A 14715-nucleotide genomic window follows, 5' to 3' on the forward strand; every position below is an offset into this window, starting at 1 on the left:
GGCGGGGGGGGGGGGGGGTTGCCTATTTCACCTCGGATTTTGTGCAAATGGGTGTTCTGGTTCTGGGTTTTGGCTTATGTGTATGCTTTTTGACCTTTTTTTTTTCTGGAATGAAAAGAAAAATCCCCAGGTGAATCGGATCCGAGTTGCAGCAGGATCTCTACGTTTTCTGGGTTTTTGACTTAGGGTTGTAAAGTCTGTTCATTTTTTTTCCCTTTACCCGTCTGAGTTTATTGGTTTTTGATTGGAGATTTAAGTTTTGTTGCACTGGACTTGTAGTTGTGGATGTTCTGTGCTGACCTGTTTCTGAGAAGATCTTCAATGTGTCGATCATCTGGGGATTCTTGCGTTTGTTTGCCTTACAGTCAAGAGTTAAGATTCTGTCAGGTTGATTTAGTGATGTTTTGTAACCGATGATATCGTGTCGGGCTCTAGTAATGGAAGGCGTGTAGTAATTTCCTGCAATTCAGCTTTGTCAGTTACTGTAAAATTATATGATTGTCCATGTTTGGGACTGTGACAAAATCTATGGGTGGGTATTGACCTGAAGATCAGGGCTTAGAGCTGTTGTATGGTTGAATGCACCTGTCTTAAAATGGAAGCCTAAAAGGGAATTCTTTCTGGTCTTTGATTATTTTTTCAGGTCCAGAGTTGATTCGGATCAAGGCATATGGAAATCAGCGTTCCTCTGTTCTGGGTTGGGCTTTCAGGGTTTCCTCCGTTTGGACCGAGGTTGTGTGGAACACGGATAAGTCTCGAAAATTTGCCCTGACGTACACGGATAAGTCTCGAGAATTTGTCCTGACGTAACATTTAACTCAGAGACAGCTGTGTCGTTTTAGGCAGTCCTTGAGTTAACCTTACTTTGGTTTTGAGCGTAATCTCCGTTCATCTGTAGCGTGAAATCCGCAAAATAAGACAGCTCGAAGAGGTTTTATCTCCTCTTTATTTGACGGAAGAATCAGCCGATTCCCTGCAGTATAAACATCGAAGGGCGGCATCATTTCACAGGGGATGATGTTATCAAGCATATAAATGTAAATTTATCCTGCTAGGTTTACTGTGAGAGATCTTTGTTTTCGTCAAATCTTCCCCGGAGTTGTGTTGCCATATAGATATAGGATGGAAGCCGAAACTGTGACGGCTAGAACTGGGCTAGGGTTTATTCAGCGGATGGGTCCTGCTCTTGTGCCAGTCCTTTTGATTTCAATCGGATATATCGATCCTGGGAAATGGGTGGCGGTTATTGAAGGAGGAGCACGTTTTGGGCACGACCTTGTGGCAATTATGCTGCTTTTCAACTTTGTTGCGATCTTATGTCAGTATGTAGCGGTTTGTGACCTTGATCGATAACATCGGGTTCTTAATCAGAGGAACATTAACATTTCAGTTGGGAATTTTACAGTTTTCTTTCCCATATATACAGTGTTTCCATGGTTGGTGCTGTCTCAGTATCTCATTTGCTGATTTCTCAATTAGTATTCCTAAAGTAGCAATGATGCATTTATTCCCCTTTGTTTGAATGTTTGGCTGCTCAGAGATGATATAGTTATTATTGCTTGTTGGCATATGCATGGGCCAGTTCTATGTTCTGAGGATGGAAATGAACTTTATTTGGTGATTCCAACTTGCAAACTCTACCTATTGCCTCTCCATATATGGCTATGTTTTCTGAAATTTCTTACCTGCATCGCCTTTTTTTGGTATACATATATATATGAAATGAAATTTAATTAATTCCCTTACCAAACATGTTCATGTTCTTTATATGTGATCATAGATCTGCAATGACGAGTACGACAAGTGGACGTGCATGTTCTTGGGAGTTCAAGCAGAATTCTCTGCAATTTTGCTCGACCTTACGATGGTATTTCCTCTCCTCTCATGCCCTTTCGGTTCTTAAATATTCGGAATTAATTTTCGATGCTTCTGACTTGAACATCTATCTCTATACTAAACAGGTTCTTGGTGTTGCACATGCACTTAACCTTGTCTTAGGGGTGGACATGGCAACTGGAGTGTTTTTGGCTGCCATTGATGCTTTTATGTTTCCTGTCTTTGCCTCTTTCCTTGTATGACCCGACTTTCTTTTATGTCATATTTGCTCTGCTTTGCAATTGCGTTACTATAAAGTGAGCTGAATTGTCGTGAAAATTTTGTAGGACAATCGTGTGGCGAATACAGTATCCATTTTCTCGGCGGGGCTTGTATTATTTTTCTACGTTTCTGGTGTCCTTTTAAGCCAGCCTGAGATCCCATTTTCTACGAACGGAATGTTGACAAGGTTTAACGGGGAGAGTGCATTCACCCTGATGGGTCTTCTCGGAGCTAGCGTTATGCCTCACAATTTTTATCTCCATTCTTATTTTGCCGGGGTAATTCTTTTCTTCTTTTCGATTCACGTTTCTTTATTAACCTCCATCCCCTATTAAGCAATGTGGCATTTGATCACAGGAAAGTACATCCTCACTAGATGTCTCGAAGAGCAGCTTGTGTCGAGATCATCTTTTCGCCATCTTTTGTGTCTTTAGCGGCCTGTCCCTCGTAAATTATGTCCTGATGAACGCGGCATCGAGCGTGTTCCATACTACTGGTCTCGTCTTACTGACCTTCCAGGACGCAATGTCGTTGATGGAACAGGTAGGTCCATCTGTTGTCTTTTCTTTTAACTTTGATCAGACAGTTTTGAGAAATGTGAACACTGATTATATGACTTCCAACAAAACTTGTTTCCGGGTTTCTGTTTTTGGTCGCAGGTATTTAGGAGCCCGCTGGTTCCAGTGGCGTTTTTGGCGCTCGTGTTTTTCGCTAATCAAATCACAGCTCTGGCCTGGGCCTTCGGCGGGGACATTATCCTTCATGGCTTCCTGAAGATAGAAATTCCGGGCTGGCTTCATCGTGCTACAGTCAGAATTCTCGCAGTTGTTCCTGCTCTCTACTGTGTGTGGACATCCGGGGCAGAAGGGTTATACCAGTTGCTGATTATCACTCAAGTTCTTGTTGCTATGATGCTTCCATCCTCCATAATCCCTCTCTTCCGTGTCGCCTCTTCGAGACAAATCATGGGCATCCACAAAATTCCCCAGGCCGGTGAGTTTCTAGCCCTTTTGACGTTCTTGGGGATTCTCGGGTTGAACATCATTTTCGTTGTGGAGATGGCTTTCGGGAACAGTGACTGGGCTGGCAGTTTGAGATGGAACACAGTGATGGGCTCGTCTTTACCTTATATCACTCTTCTCGTGTTTGCTTGTGTGTCTTTGTGCTTGATGCTTTGGCTGGCAGCCACGCCATTGAAGTCTGCAAGTAACAGGGTTGAAGCTCAAGTCTGGAATATGGATATTCACAATGCCTTATCCTATCCTTCTGTCGGAGAAGAGGAAGATGAAAGAAGAAAACAGAGGCCACGTGAAGAAGAATTGTTGACTATGGTGGAAAACAGGACAAAGGATCAGCCAGATGCTAGCTCATGCTATGACTTGCCAGAGACCATTTTGATGTCTGAACAAGAAATCAGGTCGAGCCCTCTACTGGAAAATGAGGCCATTGCTAAATTCTCTGCTCCTCAAGTGAGTTTCAGTAAAGATTCTGAAGTGAAAAAACAGTCTTTTCCACATTCAACGGTGGTGAATGAGGTCAGTGATGATGACGATTCGGTTGTTGAGACAAAGACGGTAAAGGTCGAGCCAGTGAGTCCCGTGGAGAAAACTGTTAGAATGGAAAATAGCGAGAAACGTGTCGATGAAGAAGCTGTTTCTTGGGAAACTGAAGAAGCACCCAAACCCGCTCCTGCAAGCAGCTACTTGCCTATTGTGTCTGATGGGCCACCTTCATTCCGCAGCCTCAGTGGGAAAAGCGAGGAAGGCGGAAGCGGTACCGGAAGCCTCTCGAGATTGGCGGGTTTGGGTCGAGCTGCACGTCGAAACTTATCCACAATTCTCGATGAGTTTTGGGGGCAGTTGTATGATTTCCATGGGCAAGTTGTAGCTGAAGCAAGGGCAAAGAAGCTAGATCTGTTGCTCGGGGTTGACCAAAAGGCAGCCATTTCTGTGAAAGCAGATCCTTACGGGAAGGACATCGGTGGGTATTGTGTATCTCCGAGTGCAAGGGGATCGGACCCGAGTTTTCACGATTCTCTCAAGCAGCAGAGGGTTCCAGGAGGAAGCATCGATTCATTGTACGGAGTTCAAAGAGGTTCGTCATCATCATCATCATTGGTTAACCGGATGCAGTTGTTGAATGTGTATGAATCGGGTGAGAGAAGGTACTCTAGTTTACGAGTTCCACCATCTTCGGATGGTCGGGACTATCAGCCAGCTACGGTTCACGGGTACCAGGTTACGTCCTACCTCAATAGACTCGCCAAAGAAAGGCTCGAGCTCTTGCATTCACGTGGGGAAATCCCGACATCGAGATCTCCATCTCCATCCCCCGGTCCCATGAGTTATACCGAGCAACTTGCTTTAGCTTTGAGACAAAAGTCTCGGAACGGGACGACCCTTGGACCGGCCCCTGGGTTTCACAATCACGCTGCTTCTAGGAACACCCCGATACAATCCGAAAGATCTTACTTTGATGTTCCATCTTCTGGATCCACTGAAAGTGTTGTAATAGCAGCCAATGAGAAGAAATTCAGTAGCATGCCGGACATATCGGGACTCTCTATGGCTTTCAGAGATATGCGTTTGCCGAGCAAGAGCGGATACTGGGATGGCGGGTCATCGGGTGGGTATGGCATGTCATATGGCCGCGTAAGCAATGAACAGTCGGTATATTCCAATCCCGGGTCGAGAGTTGGAGTACCTCTGGCTTTTGATGATGTTTCTCCATCAAGAAGCTTTAGAGGATCCTTTAACTTGCCTCAGACTGCAACTGCTAACACTGGATCACTCTGGTCTAGACAACCGTTCGAGCAGTTTGGTTTAGCCGAGAGAAACGGCGCTGGTGGTGAGCAACAACCTGGAAATAGATCAAACCCGGTAAGTATGGACGCGTCTTCGGGTGTAGATGCTGAGGCAAAATTGCTTCAGTCATTCAGACACTGTATTCTTAAGCTACTTAAACTGGAAGGATCGGACTGGTTGTTCAGACAAAGCGATGGAGTCGATGAAGAACTCATTGACCGGGTAGCTGCGAGGGAGAAGTTCATCTACGAGGTCGAAACCCGGGAGATAAGCCAGGTGGGTCATGTGGGTGGTGAGCCTCTGGTTTCGTCGGTTCCCAATTGCGGAGATGGTTGCATCTGGAGATCTGATCTGATTGTGAGCTTCGGTGTATGGTGCATCCACCGTATCCTCGACTTATCGCTCATGGAAAGCCGGCCCGAGCTCTGGGGAAAGTACACTTATGTCCTAAACCGCCTTCAGGTAACACCTTTACTCAGTGAAACAATGGCAGATTTGTTGGTAATATGTTTGAATCTTTTATCGGGAATGGACAGGGAGTGATAGAGCCGGCGTTCTTGAAGCAACGGACTCCGATGAATCCATGCTTCTGCCTTCAGATTCCGGCCAGCCACCAGCAGAGAGCAAGTCCGCCTTCGCCCTCCAATGGAATGTTACCACCAGCTGCAAAACCGGCGAGAGGGAGATGCACGACGGCAGCCATGGTCCTTGATCTCATCAAAGACGTCGAGATGGCGATATCCTGCAGGAAGGGACGGAGCGGGACAGCGGCCGGGGACGTGGCTTTCCCCAAGGGGAAGGAGAACTTGGCGTCGGTTTTGAAGCGGTATAAGCGTCGGTTAGGGAATAAACCGACCGGTTTGAGCCAGGATGGACCCGGTTCGAGAAAGAACGTGACTGGGGCCGTGTACTGATCGTCAGAGCAAAGGCCGAAGAAGAAGGAGCGACTCTCTTTGTATTATGTATCAAAAAAAGATGTTTTTGTTGCTGCGGAGATTTTTTTTTTGTTTGGTTTCTTTGTTCTTGCCTCATTTTGGATGTAATGTTATGTTATATACACATGATAGGACGATAGCTTAAACCGGTCCCGGTTTGTGTAATTTTATTTCGAATCATAAGGAAAATGGTCGGTTCTGAACGGTTAATTACTCCGCCGCTTCTCCTGTACAGACCTCCGGTGCCGCCGCGTAAATCCGGGAGAAACCGTCGGAGGTTCAAGCCCGGCGAAGTCGTACGGAATTTCTCCAACACGGATGTGTAGTCAAAATTCATTACAGATCACAACTTTGATGCTACTGTGCAGAAACGGTAAAACATATATCGAACTGCGTGACGTTGTGATGTTTGACGTCCTTACTTCTTGACGTTTGGATCCAGTCAGTGTCACCCTTGATGGAACTTCTCAGAAACTACACGGCGTTTCTTTGAAAAGGAAATTGATTAAACGACAAAGCGTTTTTGCCTGACGCATCTCTCTCTCCTCTTTGAGAAAAAAAAATTGCTGCGTCCTTTTGAGGTTGGAAGCGATGACCATGGCTGCGCAGCTGGTGAGACGGCTGATCGGAAGCCGATCGACCCAGATAATTGGAAGTGCGAACCCTAGCTCCGCTTCGCTCACGTCCTTCGCTAGGGCTTTCTCATCCTCTTCGATCACCGCGACTCTTTTCCCTGGCGACGGGATCGGTCCAGAGATAGCCGAATCTGTCAAACAGGTCCGTTTTTCCTAATCGATTTTCTTCGATAAATTTTCGTCGTTCATGTAGGAGAAGGGGATGAAAGGTATCATTGTTTTTCTTCGTTGGATTTGCGAGTTTGATTGGGTTTCTTATTTTGCCTGACTTGACTGATGCATACTACTTTGATGTGATGATTGTGTTGTTTGGGAGTGGTTGACTGGAATTTTGTGATATGATGCCTTATAATTTCGAGTTCTAGAATTATGATTACCAGAGAATTGTTTATTTAGGTTGTCTGGAGAATTTTTGAAACCCGATGGCTCTCTACTTTGTGACGTATCATGGGGAGATAAGAATCTGGGCACACAGAATTTGGTGCGTTTTCTGTTGCTGATACTCTGATGTCTCTAAAAGTTTCCGACTTTGTGCCGATCCAGGTTTTTAATACCGCTGGGGTGCCCATCGATTGGGAAGAACACTACGTTGGGACTGAAATAGACCCTAGAACCCAGAGCTTTTTGACATGGGAAAGTCTCGAATCTGTCCGGAGGAACAAGGTTGGCTTGAAAGGGCCGATGGCAACACCGATCGGGAAGGGTCATCGTTCTTTGAACTTGACTCTTAGGAAAGAGCTGAACTTGTATGCCAATGTGAGGCCCTGCTACAGTCTTCCTGGCTACAAAACCCGTTATGATAATGTCGATCTTATAACCATTCGTGAGAACACAGAAGGCGAGTACAGTGGGCTTGAACATCAGGTAATGCTTTGTTGGTGTCTTGAGCTGTTGAACCTCTGTTAAGAGTTTTCGGGCATTTTTTGCTGACATTTTTTTTCTCGGTTTGTGCTTTCTAGGTTGTTAGAGGTGTTGTGGAAAGTCTTAAAATTATTACCCGTCAAGCGAGTTTGAGAGTGGCTGAGTATGCCTTTCACTATGCCAAGACTCATGGAAGAGAGAGGGTATCTGCAATTCACAAAGCCAACATTATGCAGAAAACCGACGGTCTTTTTCTCAAGGTCTGCTCTCTGAAAACTCTGGGTGTGCATTAACATCTTCTTAGTGAAAGAAAATTAGTCAGGATAGCTTGTTTTTTGGCCGATTGCTCTAATTCATGGTGGCGTTTATTTCCTTTTGTTCAGTGCTGCCGTGAGGTTGCAGAGAAGTATCCCGAGATTGTATACGAGGAGGTTGTTATTGACAACTGCTGTATGATGGTATGTTACACCCCCTGGAGCACATGCTGCCATTAATTATGTATTATTGAAATTATGTTTTTCTTGAGATTGAGTTCTGTATTTCCAACTATAACCAAAGGGGAAGGAGTTAATTTTAGAAAAGGCATCTCTCTCTCTCTACGTGGAATGTGACTGACAATCTTGATGCTTGACAGCTTGTGAAGAACCCGGCACTTTTTGACGTATTGGTGATGCCAAACCTCTATGGTGACATTATAAGTGACTTGTGCGCTGGACTGGTCGGTGGACTCGGTTTGACTCCAAGGTATTGTCAGATCCAGTCATCATCTTGTATAGTCTGGTACAATTGTGAGCCTATCATCTATAATATTGTATCAATGTTGTCATCTCTGATGATGCAGTTGTAATATCGGGGAAGGTGGTATTTGCTTAGCTGAAGCTGTACACGGGTCTGCACCCGATATTGCTGGAAAGGTTAGTCCTTGAACCTACATAACTTGTACTAGGTTTCCTCTACACTAGTTGTCTCCCTGTCTAAGTTTGTGTGAAGCGTTTTAATCTTTCTCGTCATCAGTCATCACTTTCTCCAACTTATGACAGCCCGATCTGTCACCCTGGGATCAAGTACATAAATAAGCTGCCGTAGAGAATATGCTTGATTCTTCTCGCCTTCCTCTTGTCGGCATTTTCTTGGTTGAACATTCGGAAGTAATACTTTCGATAATGTGGGGCGATGGCCTTCTTTTAGTATGAGAAAGGCAAAAGACTTTTCGACATAAGAGTCCAGTCCATAATACCGATATAATCAGCATGACCCAAGTGAAAATTTGAGCTCTTTTGCTGAGTGCTGATTCGTGTGATTGATTGGTGTAGAACCTGGCGAACCCAACGGCTCTGCTTCTGAGCGGGGTGATGATGTTACGACACCTGAAGCTGAATGAGCAAGCCGAGCGGATCCACAGTGCCATCATCAACACCATAGCCGAGGGCAAGTTCAGGACTGCGGATCTCGGGGGAGCATCCACCACGACAGAGTTCACAAACGCCATCTGCGGTCACCTTTGAACCCCGTAAAGATCGATTCTTTCTTCTCTCTACAATACAACTGATTTCCACCGGAGGGCTGCTTAGCCTCTTTGATTCTTAGATGCCGAGGAGAATCATTACCGGCATTGGCTTTTGTTTGATCATCTTTAGTTCTTCTTGATCTGTCTGAACGCTGTTCTCTTTGAGTTTTGCCGCAAGGCAGAAGATTCACAACAGGAGGAGATGTTATCACAAGCCCTCTGCATCACAAAAGGGCTTGTTTCAATATCTCTGTCTCTTGGCTGATTTGGTTGGTCGATTATGATACGATTATTCCTGATGAATTTCTCGAAATAAGCCGTACGGTAATCACAGGTATTGTTTCTGCCTTTCTGGGTTTTTGATAATTTATAATCTGATTCCGTAATGAAGAGCATCAAAGATTCTTCTTGCTGGTAGGATTCCTATTTGACTTCCTCTTGAACCCCCTCTGATTTTTCATCTTGAGTTTTTTTTATTTACTTTGTTTTTATAAAAATAATTATTCAGTTGGTAGATATATCATATATTACCGTTTTTTTTCAGTGCTTTTTATATATTTTTTTTATATTTTAGTTTTATTTTATATTCGAAAAAATCAGTTTAAAAAAGTTTGGGTCAATTGAATTCTAGACTGTGAACATTCTGATATGATTATATATTATATTATTTGGTTTTTGTTTGATTTTGTTATATATTCTTTGTATTTTAATGTCTCACAGTATCATATCATTTCAGTAGTTAATCATCAGTCTATTGATATTCATTTTCCCAAGTCAATAATTTTTTTTTATAAATAAAGAAAAAAATTGAAAATGGTTACTTTAAGTTCCTTAGACATTTCAAGGTTTAATAAAGTGGGGTTGGTTGGTGAGATTGGGACCCCCATGCCATGGGACTTTGTATTATCAAAACCATAATTTTTCTTTATATAATTAATCAATACACATCCCAATTTTATTCCAGCCTCCTAGAAATTCCAGATATTAAATATTGTCTGTTACCAATTTCTCCACCACAATTTCGAAATAACATAAAAAAAAAATACTTTTTCATTGTTAGAATTACATATGTGCACCATTTAAAAAAAAATGTAGAAATAGTATGTATATATATATATATATACACATTATACACAAAATCTAAAAGGAGATAAAATATATATGTAATAACTTATTTATGAGATAATCACACGTGTTATATGTGTCTCATTTTTTTTAGTTGAAAAACTTGTAAAATAATGAAATTAATTTAACAAAATTAATAAAATAAAAAGAAGTTCACACCTACTACTTTTTTGGTTATATAAACACAGACTCACTGACTAATCCGTGTTGCCTTTCATTCGACAGATCTAAATCTGACCTTCAGCGTTAGAACACATCTCCTTCGTCTTTTCTCTGCTCACCGTCCATGGCTTCCTCCGATTTCGATGGAATCCTTCTCGGCATGGGAAACCCTCTCCTCGACATCTCTGCCGTCGTCGACGAAGATTTCCTCAAGAAGTACGCTCAGATCTGTCTTTCCTCTTACTTTTTCCCGCTTTCCGCTTCGTGTTCTGTCCTAATCCGTGTGCTTTTTTCCTGCTCTTTGATCTGGATCTAGTTCCCTTGTCATGCGTTTCTTGCTGGGTTTGCGCCTGTTCTGAGTTTGCAATTTGTGATTGCGTTTAATGTTTCTGCTTTATTGATGTTTTGTTCTTTTCGAATTGTGACAGATACGACATCAAGTTGAACAATGCGATTCTTGCGGAGGACAAACATCTGCCTATGTAAGGATCACTCGTCTTGCCTGATCTTTTGTCGATTTGTTTCGTGGGAAAACTGGTAGCAGGCTATCGTTGTCTTTCATCTTTACTTAGGTTTCATTAGAAGCTTAAAAGGCTGAATCTTTATAGGTTTTATGCTTGAATTTGATTTCCTTTTGACGTGGGCATGAGCAAGAGATCTAATTTGTTCGCTTCTTTGACATGGGCTTCCGATTACATTTCTGTGCGACAAGTTTAACGAACTGAGATAGGAAGCTATGCTATCTGTAAGACTGTAACGTCACGAACTTCACGATGTTGATAAGAATGGGTGTGTAATAAATTCATGTATCATTGAAATTTGAATACAGTAAATAGTTGAAGCAGATGTTTAAGGACCCTCTTGTGTTCTGGTTAAGCTTTTGAAGTGGGAGTGGGTTGGTTTTATCATACATCTTTCGTAATATGGATTGATGACATTGTGTCCTCCTCCCTGTTCTTGGATTCGATTTTAGCTATCTAGTTGTCAGCTCAGGCATGTGATCTCTCATGATAAGGGTATTTTTCCTAGGTACGAGGAAATGAGCCGCATGGACAATGTCGAATACATTGCCGGAGGTAACTTATCTTTAATATTCTCCCACATTGGTGTTATGCTTTCGCTGGATATGGATATGCAATGGCAAGATTTTGATGCCTTCCTGTTCTTGATTCTGCTGTCTCCTTTTTCCAGGTGCTACCCAGAACTCGATCAAAGTGGCCCAAGTACGTTCTTTATATGTGATTTTTTCATGTTCCTTGGAGCAAAGAAGTGCAGTTGCCAGACTAATGATGTCTTTGCCCTTTTTGCAGTGGATGCTTCAAATCCCCGGGGCAACTAGTTATATGGGATCTATTGGAAAGGACAAATATGGAGAGGAAATGAAGAAGAATGCCACTGAAGCTGGTGTTAACGTAAGCTGTTTTCCGATATTACCTTCTCTGATTTCACATTTTTTAGTTAATTTCATCTAGTTTTGGTGCTCTTCTTTCCCCTGCGAGGTTATTTTTACTTTATTCTCAAGAAATATTCCCGAATTTCATGGATGAGATCAGAATGGTGGTGCTAACTCTTGGTGTTCTTTAAACCAGGTCCACTATTATGAAGATGAAGCTGCTCCTACCGGAACATGTGGTGTCTGTGTTGTCGGTGGAGAGAGGTCAGCCTTACCCTCAAATTCAACGACTTTTGTTTTGTAATTGTCTCATGATGATCTGATCTCAGGCTTTAGAGCTTTTACGTGTGTTTTTTGAACTCCCTCCTCAGGTCGCTCATTGCGTTTTTCATGTTCCTTGGAGCAAAGAAGTGCAGTTGCCAGACTAATGATGTCTTTGCCCTTTTTGCAGTGGATGCTTCAAATCCCCGGGGCAACTAGTTATATGGGATCTATTGGAAAGGACAAATATGGAGAGGAAATGAAGAAGAATGCCACTGAAGCTGGTGTTAACGTAAGCTGTTTTCCGATATTACCTTCTCTGATTTCACATTTTTTAGTTAATTTCATCTAGTTTTGGTGCTCTTCTTTCCCCTGCGAGGTTATTTTTACTTTATTCTCAAGAAATATTCCCGAATTTCATGGATGAGATCAGAATGGTGGTGCTAACTCTTGGTGTTCTTTAAACCAGGTCCACTATTATGAAGATGAAGCTGCTCCTACCGGAACATGTGGTGTCTGTGTTGTCGGTGGAGAGAGGTCAGCCTTACCCTCAAATTCAACGACTTTTGTTTTGTAATTGTCTCATGATGATCTGATCTCAGGCTTTAGAGCTTTTACGTGTGTTTTTTGAACTCCCTCCTCAGGTCGCTCATTGCGAATCTATCTGCAGCAAACTGCTACAAGGTCGAGCATTTGAAGAAGCCTGAAAACTGGGCGCTGGGTAAAACTATCTTCCATTTTTACTTTCTTCGATCAGTTATGCTGGATCTTGTTTCTGAGGTTTTGTTTAGTTTCTTCTTCGTTCTGATCTGACATATCACATATGTGTTGACTGTTCTGTTCAGTTGAGAAGGCCAAGTTCTACTACATTGCTGGATTCTTCCTCACCGTTTCGCCTGAATCCATTCAGTTGGTGTCTGAACATGCTGCAAAAAACAACAAGGTATAAGAGATGTGTTCTTTCATGAGACCCGGCCCCTGTTACAATAAATCCTTTTTTTTTCCTTATCAGTGTCTTTCATTTTAACAATGCTAATACCAACCTATCTGACAGGTGTTCACAATGAACCTTTCTGCTCCATTCATCTGCGAATTCTTCAAAGACGTGCAGGAGAAATTCTTGCCGTAAGCCATCCTACTCAGAATCTGGTTTTCGTTGCATGATTGGATCAAGGCATTCATACCCTGCGTACTGAAAAGCATTCCTCTGATTTCTGCTTTGTCAGGTACATGGACTTTGTATTCGGCAACGAGACTGAAGCAAGAACCTTCTCAAGGGTTCACGGTTGGGAGGTAACGATTTGTCCAGCTGTTGAAGTTTTTTAATACCTTTAGAACAAAAAAAACTAATATGGATATCACTTATTCAGACGGACGACGTAGAGGAAATAGCCCTTAAGATATCACAGTGGCACAAGGCCACGGGAACGTACAAGAGGATCACTGTCATTACACAGGGAGCAGACCCAGTTGTTGTGGCTGAGGATGGAAAGGTGAAGAAATACCCTGTGATCCCTCTCCCGAAAGAGAAGCTGGTCGACACCAATGGTGCAGGTACCATTTCTAGTGATCATCATCCTTAGATTAAAACCATACTAAGATTTGATCAAACACTAACTAGAGAGTATGGTCCTAACGTCTGCATTCCTTTTTTAGTATGAACACTATGGAAGGGGATTCCAAATATTTGTGAAAACCGATGAATGAATTCAATGCCATTTGTTGTGGCGGCAGGTGATGCATTTGTAGGGGGATTCTTGTCGCAGTTGGTGTTTGGGAAGACAATCGAGGAATGCGTTAAGGCGGGATGCTATGCCTCGAACGTCGTAATCCAGAGGCCTGGCTGCACTTACCCCGAGAAGCCCGACTTCAACTAGAAATCGTCGGGTTTTTTCACTTATCCTCCATTGAAGTTTTGGTGAGCCATTGTGGGTGTTGCTTGTGCTTCCACTTGAGTTTCTTCCTTGTGTTTTCCCTCTCTGAACTGCATCATCCAGTCATCAGTTTATGATTATTATTGGGTTGAGAAAGTGATGTGTAATGGTGAAACAGAAGAGATTGAGCCATGTAATAAAGGCGTTGACTTGGTATTATCAATATGAACTGCTGTGTTCTCTACTATGGACAGCTAACTTCAGAGACATTGGTTAGTGTAACTTAGAGATGAGTCTGAACAATGGCCGTCAACTCTGTTTTCTATAGCATGGATGAACAAGTTAGAAGCTAGGGCTGGAGTACAGGTCGGATATTCGAATTTGAGTTTCTCGGGTATCCACCGTAATATTCGGGTACTCGCATTTGGGTATTTGTAGAATGTTTTGAATGTTTAGCTACTGTCTTGAGTCTGAGAAAGATGAGGCGAGGAAATATCTCAAACCCTAACCTTGGGCAACAATGCGGGTACCCGCAAATATGGGTGGGTTCTTGTGGTCCAATATCCAAAATCCGGATATTCGACCCGTTCAGGACGACGGATGACTCGATTTTCGGGTTTGTTTGTCCAGTCCTAGACGATGTAACAACATAGGTTGTCGTAAAAACTTATGATCCTTGAACCTGGGTTAATTTTAACTAGTTTCAGTTCATAGATAGGTTCTTTGTCATATCGCATGTTATAATCAACATATGCGTATAGAGACCATCAGAAATTACATCTACGGTTGCAAAAAGATCTCTTCTAATCTCGCGTCATAGTCACACAAATCCGTCTTCTTCCTCCGTGGTTTACATTCATCGGTTACGAGCTAGATTTTCCGGCGGCGCAACGGAGGACCTCGAGGAACAAACCCTCGTCGCAAGGGATTCGGAGTTTCGGGTCTCCGGCCGAGAAATCGTCGTAGACTCCGTCTCTGGACTGATCGAGCAAAGCCCTGAAGACTGGATTCTGCAATAACGTGATCTTTATCACGAATCTTTTGTACTCGTCGTCTTCTTT

General features: G+C 42.9%; 3 protein-coding genes across 3 annotated transcripts in view; all 3 read left to right on the top strand.

The window, feature by feature from the left end:
* The window catches only part of LOC104816665 (ethylene-insensitive protein 2-like), a 6555-nt gene extending 506 nt beyond the window's left edge, over positions 1–6049 (top strand). Inside the window, exons 2-8 of the mRNA XM_010545596.2 lie at positions 644–1332; positions 1781–1867; positions 1962–2072; positions 2163–2375; positions 2455–2640; positions 2757–5363; positions 5438–6049. Of these exons, the coding sequence (XP_010543898.1) occupies positions 1123–1332; positions 1781–1867; positions 1962–2072; positions 2163–2375; positions 2455–2640; positions 2757–5363; positions 5438–5815 (3792 nt within the window). The 5' untranslated portion in view covers positions 644–1122 and the 3' untranslated portion in view covers positions 5816–6049. The remainder of the gene's footprint in view (positions 1–643; positions 1333–1780; positions 1868–1961; positions 2073–2162; positions 2376–2454; positions 2641–2756; positions 5364–5437) is intronic.
* Positions 6050–6358: 309 nt separating this feature from the next.
* LOC104816340 (isocitrate dehydrogenase [NAD] catalytic subunit 5, mitochondrial) lies at positions 6359–9205 on the top strand. The gene is made up of 7 exons (XM_010545100.2): positions 6359–6613; positions 7015–7335; positions 7431–7592; positions 7716–7790; positions 7967–8076; positions 8174–8246; positions 8646–9205. The coding sequence occupies exons 1-7, from the start codon at positions 6428–6430 to the stop codon at positions 8835–8837; spliced, it is 1119 nt and encodes a 372-aa protein (XP_010543402.1). The 5' UTR covers positions 6359–6427; the 3' UTR covers positions 8838–9205.
* Positions 9206–10169: 964 nt separating this feature from the next.
* LOC104816341 (adenosine kinase 2) lies at positions 10170–13901 on the top strand. The gene is made up of 12 exons (XM_010545101.1): positions 10170–10342; positions 10555–10608; positions 11156–11202; positions 11318–11349; positions 11437–11538; positions 11716–11783; positions 12425–12501; positions 12626–12723; positions 12835–12905; positions 13007–13073; positions 13151–13334; positions 13515–13901. The coding sequence occupies exons 1-12, from the start codon at positions 10251–10253 to the stop codon at positions 13655–13657; spliced, it is 1035 nt and encodes a 344-aa protein (XP_010543403.1). The 5' UTR covers positions 10170–10250; the 3' UTR covers positions 13658–13901.
* Positions 13902–14715: the final 814 nt, after the last annotated feature.

Source organism: Tarenaya hassleriana, unplaced genomic scaffold (assembly GCF_000463585.1).
Source record: "Tarenaya hassleriana unplaced genomic scaffold, ASM46358v1 Cleome25, whole genome shotgun sequence".
Lineage (NCBI taxonomy): Eukaryota > Viridiplantae > Streptophyta > Magnoliopsida > Brassicales > Cleomaceae > Tarenaya > Tarenaya hassleriana.

What these genes read in the sequence shown, in the direction of transcription:
- LOC104816341 (XM_010545101.1), top strand. Translation starts at nt 10,251, where the DNA reads ATGGCTTCCTCCGATTTCGATGGAATCCTTCTCGGCATGGGAAACCCT. An exon ending in GAGGACAAACATCTGCCTAT is followed by an intron (nt 10,609 to 11,155) that starts GTAAGGATCACT and finishes TATTTTTCCTAG; the next exon opens with GTACGAGGAAATGAGCCGCA. An exon ending in TGTCGAATACATTGCCGGAG is followed by an intron (nt 11,203 to 11,317) that starts GTAACTTATCTT and finishes TCCTTTTTCCAG; the next exon opens with GTGCTACCCAGAACTCGATC.
- LOC104816340 (XM_010545100.2), top strand. Translation starts at nt 6,428, where the DNA reads ATGACCATGGCTGCGCAGCTGGTGAGACGGCTGATCGGAAGCCGATCG. An exon ending in ACAGTGGGCTTGAACATCAG is followed by an intron (nt 7,336 to 7,430) that starts GTAATGCTTTGT and finishes TGTGCTTTCTAG; the next exon opens with GTTGTTAGAGGTGTTGTGGA. An exon ending in CACCCGATATTGCTGGAAAG is followed by an intron (nt 8,247 to 8,645) that starts GTTAGTCCTTGA and finishes TGATTGGTGTAG; the next exon opens with AACCTGGCGAACCCAACGGC.